General features: G+C 54.5%; 3 protein-coding genes across 4 annotated transcripts in view; all 3 read left to right on the top strand.

The window, feature by feature from the left end:
- Positions 1-1,007, top strand: part of Ehmt2 (euchromatic histone lysine methyltransferase 2) — an 18,489-nt gene extending 17,482 nt beyond the window's left edge. For both annotated transcript variants that reach the window (XM_005370804.3, XM_005370802.2), the window contains one exon: positions 601-1,007. In XM_005370804.3, coding sequence (XP_005370861.1) covers positions 601-781 — 181 coding nt within the window. In that variant the 3' untranslated portion in view covers positions 782-1,007. The remainder of the gene's footprint in view (positions 1-600) is intronic.
- Positions 1-3,998, top strand: part of LOC101994656 (RT1 class I histocompatibility antigen, AA alpha chain-like) — a 629,094-nt gene that overhangs the window by 295,580 nt on the left and 329,516 nt on the right. The window lies entirely within an intron of this gene.
- The window catches only part of Slc44a4 (solute carrier family 44 member 4), a 15,704-nt gene continuing 13,081 nt past the window's right edge, over positions 1,376-3,998 (top strand). The window contains exons 1-2 of the mRNA XM_005370806.1: positions 1,376-1,426; positions 3,580-3,628. Of these exons, the coding sequence (XP_005370863.1) occupies positions 1,393-1,426; positions 3,580-3,628 (83 nt within the window). The 5' untranslated portion in view covers positions 1,376-1,392. The remainder of the gene's footprint in view (positions 1,427-3,579; positions 3,629-3,998) is intronic.

The following is a 3,998-nucleotide window of genomic DNA, read 5'->3' as shown; positions in this document are numbered from 1 at the left end:
CCAAAGGTCCTGAGTTCAATTCCCAGCAACCACATGGTGGCTCACAACCATCTGTAATGAGGTCTAATGCCCTCTTCTGGCATGCAGGCAGGCATGGAAGGAATGTTGTATACATAATAAATAAATAAATATTAAAAAAAAAATCTTAGAGGGGCTAGATATGGTAGCATGTGGTTTTAATTCCACTTCTTAGGAAGCAGGGGTAGAGGGATCTGTCTGAGTTCAAGACTAGCTGGTCATGTAGAGAGTTCCTGGACAGCCAGGCCCATATAGAGAAACTCTAGCTCAAAAACCCAGAGCGGGGTGGGGGTTGCAGAGTTCAGCTGAAAGGCCAAGTACTTGGGAGCCCTGGGCTCCATCTTGCCTCCAGCACACAGCCTCAGGATATTGTGGTTGAGGGCTGGAAGGCCAGAAGCATGGATTTATGATATTGTGGGGTAGCGTGAGTCGGCAGACCCCGCACGGACCTGGAGTCCATCTGGAGGAGTGTTTGGGTAGAAGGAAATCGATCCCTCCTAGAGAGAGGGCCCCCTGCATTCTTTGCGATGGGTTCTGAGTGTCTGGATGCGTGAGTTGAGAGTCCCTGTATTCCTCCACCAGGTTTGACTATGGCGACCGGTTCTGGGACATCAAGAGCAAGTATTTCACCTGCCAGTGTGGCTCCGAGAAGTGCAAGCACTCGGCGGAGGCCATCGCCCTAGAGCAGAGTCGCCTGGCTCGGCTGGACCCCCACCCGGAACTGCTGCCTGAACTCAGCTCCTTGCCCCCCATAAACACCTGAGGACTCTTACAATCCAGGCTGGGGCACTGCTCTTCAGACATTCCTCCGTCAGAGACCCCAGTCAGGCCTGGAAAGTCGACACCCCCCCTCCCAGAGCTGGTTTCTCACTGGGAGTGTGCTGTCAGGGCCGGCCACACTCCGCTGAGCCAGGCCTCAGTTCGCTGAATTGAAGTTGGGCCTCTGCCAGCTGATTTTCTGTCTTCTCAATAAATGTTGGGTTTGGTAATAAACTGCCTGGTGATTGTTTCAGGACGAAGAGGATTGTGGTGGGTAAAAGACAAGTTGCTGGCTGCCACCTGGCTGGAGAGAAGGGCTATGGGGGACCAAGGCAAGTCACAGCCCTGAGGTCTGGGTGTGCCACAGTTGGAGCACTTTGAAAAATTATGCAGTGTTTTCTTATCAAAGTACGCCAGGTTCTTCCAGGCGTGCCGGGCAGGCAGCTCCCGAGGCCCAGTATCCCGACGGCTGGGCCGATCTGAAATCAGAAGAAGGAACTCGAGTGTGTCGGGGACCACAAGGCGGGGGGTGGAGCTATGACGTCCGGGAGGGCGGGGCAGGCGGCAGGTGAACTGCCAGGTCTCCCTGGCTCCAATCACTCCGGAGACTGAGCCATGGGGGGAAAGCAGAAGGAGAACGAGGCTTACGGTAAGGCTGGGGCTAGAGGCCCGGGCTCTGGAGAGAGGTGGCCGAGGTGGGTTCTAAGCAGAGGAACTACCTGGGTCTGTTCACGGAAAGAGACAGCCCTGCCCGGGAGGATGGTCTCCGCCTGGGCCACAGCAAAGGTCCTGCGTACTGAAGTGAGGTCTGTGTGTGCAGGTGTTGGGCCTGGCTGGGGGGGGGGGTGCAGGGGGCGGAGAGGCTAGAGGTGCTGGCATGAGCTCTAAGTCCCTGAGGGCAGGGCCCTGGAAAACAAAGCCCGCATGTTTAGGAGGCAGGTTGGGGTCCTGAAGCTTCTGCTCAGGACAGAACTCAGGGTCCAGCAGCGTCCTGTGCTCAGAGCCTACAAGGGTGGAGGCTGGGACTCCGGCGAGCTGGGGCTCTTGTTAGCTGGGGAACTCCACTTTAGATTTTGTATCTCTGAAGAACAAAGGTGCTGGGGTCTCTCAACCCAAACCCTGTGAAGAGTCGGTGGCTGGGACTTTGACATGCTGGGGTCTGGGTGAACAGTTAGGGAGCCAGGCCCTCTGAAAGTTCTTGTAAGGATTAGAGGGCTGGGACCCCAAAATTCTGGGTCAGCCTACTGGGATTCCTGTGAACTGGGACCCTGAGCTGCTGGGATCTGCCTGCTACAGGCCCTGTGAAAAATGGGGGTCTACGGACTGGTGGAGAAAGGGCTGATGCCTGCCTTAAGGTCTGTGCTGGGAAGAAAAAGAAGGGGGTCTGTCTGGGGCACTTTAAGGAATAGGGGCAGGGTGCTGTGGAAGGTGAGGCCTGAGGAGAGAGGAAGCAGGGGCCTGTTCCCAGAACAAAGGAAAAAAGGGCTGGAAGTCTTTCCCCAAGTCCTGAGAAGCAAGAGCTGAGAAAGGAGGGCTGAGGGTTTCCTTACCTGAGAGGATTTTCAGCGCCTACAGGGGATCTCATTCTGAGGGTTGGGCCTCCTCTAGGTGGGGCTTGTCCCCTGGGATACCACATAAAGGCCAGAGCACTGCACAGAAAACTTCCTGGAGCAGCTTTGGGTCAATCATTGACCCTGGATCCCTAGGCCTGAGTGGAGCAGAGTCCAGAACACCCAAGAAAGCAGATTCCACCCTGCCCCAGGCTAGCCCGGCCCTCAGACCCTTCTTCAGTGTCCACCAGGACCCTGGCAGCCCGGCCCCACCCCCTCCCCTGTGTACTCAGGGAGGACCAGGAACAAGACGTGGCCACAACCCCAAAGGCCGGCTCAGATGTCAACCGGGCTGCCTACCGGGAACTGTGTAGCCCAGTGGAGGGTCTGCAGAGTTCCTGCTTCCTCCCTGTGCCCTGCAGGGCTTCCCACTCGTGACTAGGCTTTTCTCTGTCACATCCTTGGGCCAGAGGGCTAAGATAGCAAAGATGAGTGACGTGGTCACTTCAGGGGCTCCAACCGGGATGGTCCAGAGAGGACCGGGAAGGAGTTAGAGCAGAGATAGGGTGGATGGGCCCTGAGTGCCACTGGGAGGGTCAGCAGAAGGAGGACTTGAGGAGAGAGCCAGAAGCTCACTCCCAACTGATCAGGAGGCTGAAGCAGGAGAATGGCAAGTTCAAGGCCAGCTTGGAGAACTCAGCAAGGTCCTGTCTGAAATACAGAGTGAAAATACAAACCAAATGGCCAGCCGGGCGGTGGTGGCGCACGCCTTTAATCCCAGCACTCGGGAGGCAGAGGCAGGCGGATCTCTGTGAGTTCGAGACCAGCCTGGTCTACAAAGCTAGTTCCAGGACAGGCTCCAAAGTCACAGAGAAACCCTGTCTCGAAAAACAAAAACAAAACAAAAAAAAAAAAAAAAAAAAAAAAAAAAAAAAAAAAAAAAAAAAAAACAAATGGCCATGGTTTTAGCTCAGTGACAGTGCTTTGCTTGCTTGCCTTGCACGTTGGGAGCAATAGATTCAACATCCAGTACTGTCTAAAATAAAGGCCCCACTTCCCACCTGTTGCTAGGGTAGGAGCCACAGCAGGCAACCATCCTGCCGCTGGCCAGGATGCTGGGAATCCAGCTCCCTAGTGTCCTCTCGCTGCTAGTCAGATAGGCAGGTTCTCCTGGGACTGAGGGGTGTCTGGAAGGGACAGGATGTGGGGAGAGAGCCTTCCAGTGCCTCATTCTCACTCTCCCCGCCCTCAGGGAAATCAGCCAAATATGACCCCTCCTTTCGAGGCCCCATCAAAAACAGGTGAGCTGTGGGCGCCTTCCCCCAGGGGTGCAGGGAGGATTCTGTCTGCAGGAGCCTGATCCACTGAGGCATCTGTGTGTTTGGAGGGATTTGAGGGGGCTCTGGGTGCTGGGGTCATTCGATTTCTTGACTTAGGTGCCAGCTACTCAGGTGTGTATGCATTTGGGAAAAACTCACCCAGATAAAATTTATGAGTGTGCTCTCTTTCCATCTCTTGTCTCTCTCTGTGTGTGTGCAAGCACGTATGTGTGTGTGTGTGCATGAGCTTGTAATCAGCTGTGCTATATTTCAGCAGAATTATTATTATTATTATTGGGGTTTTTTTTTTGTTTTTGTTTTTTGTTTTTGTTTTTCAAGACAGGGTTTCTCT

The sequence above is a fragment of the Microtus ochrogaster genome, unplaced genomic scaffold, assembly GCF_000317375.1.
Source record: "Microtus ochrogaster isolate Prairie Vole_2 unplaced genomic scaffold, MicOch1.0 UNK87, whole genome shotgun sequence".
NCBI lineage: Eukaryota > Metazoa > Chordata > Mammalia > Rodentia > Cricetidae > Microtus > Microtus ochrogaster.
This window is presented reverse-complemented; position numbering and strand designations above follow the sequence as displayed.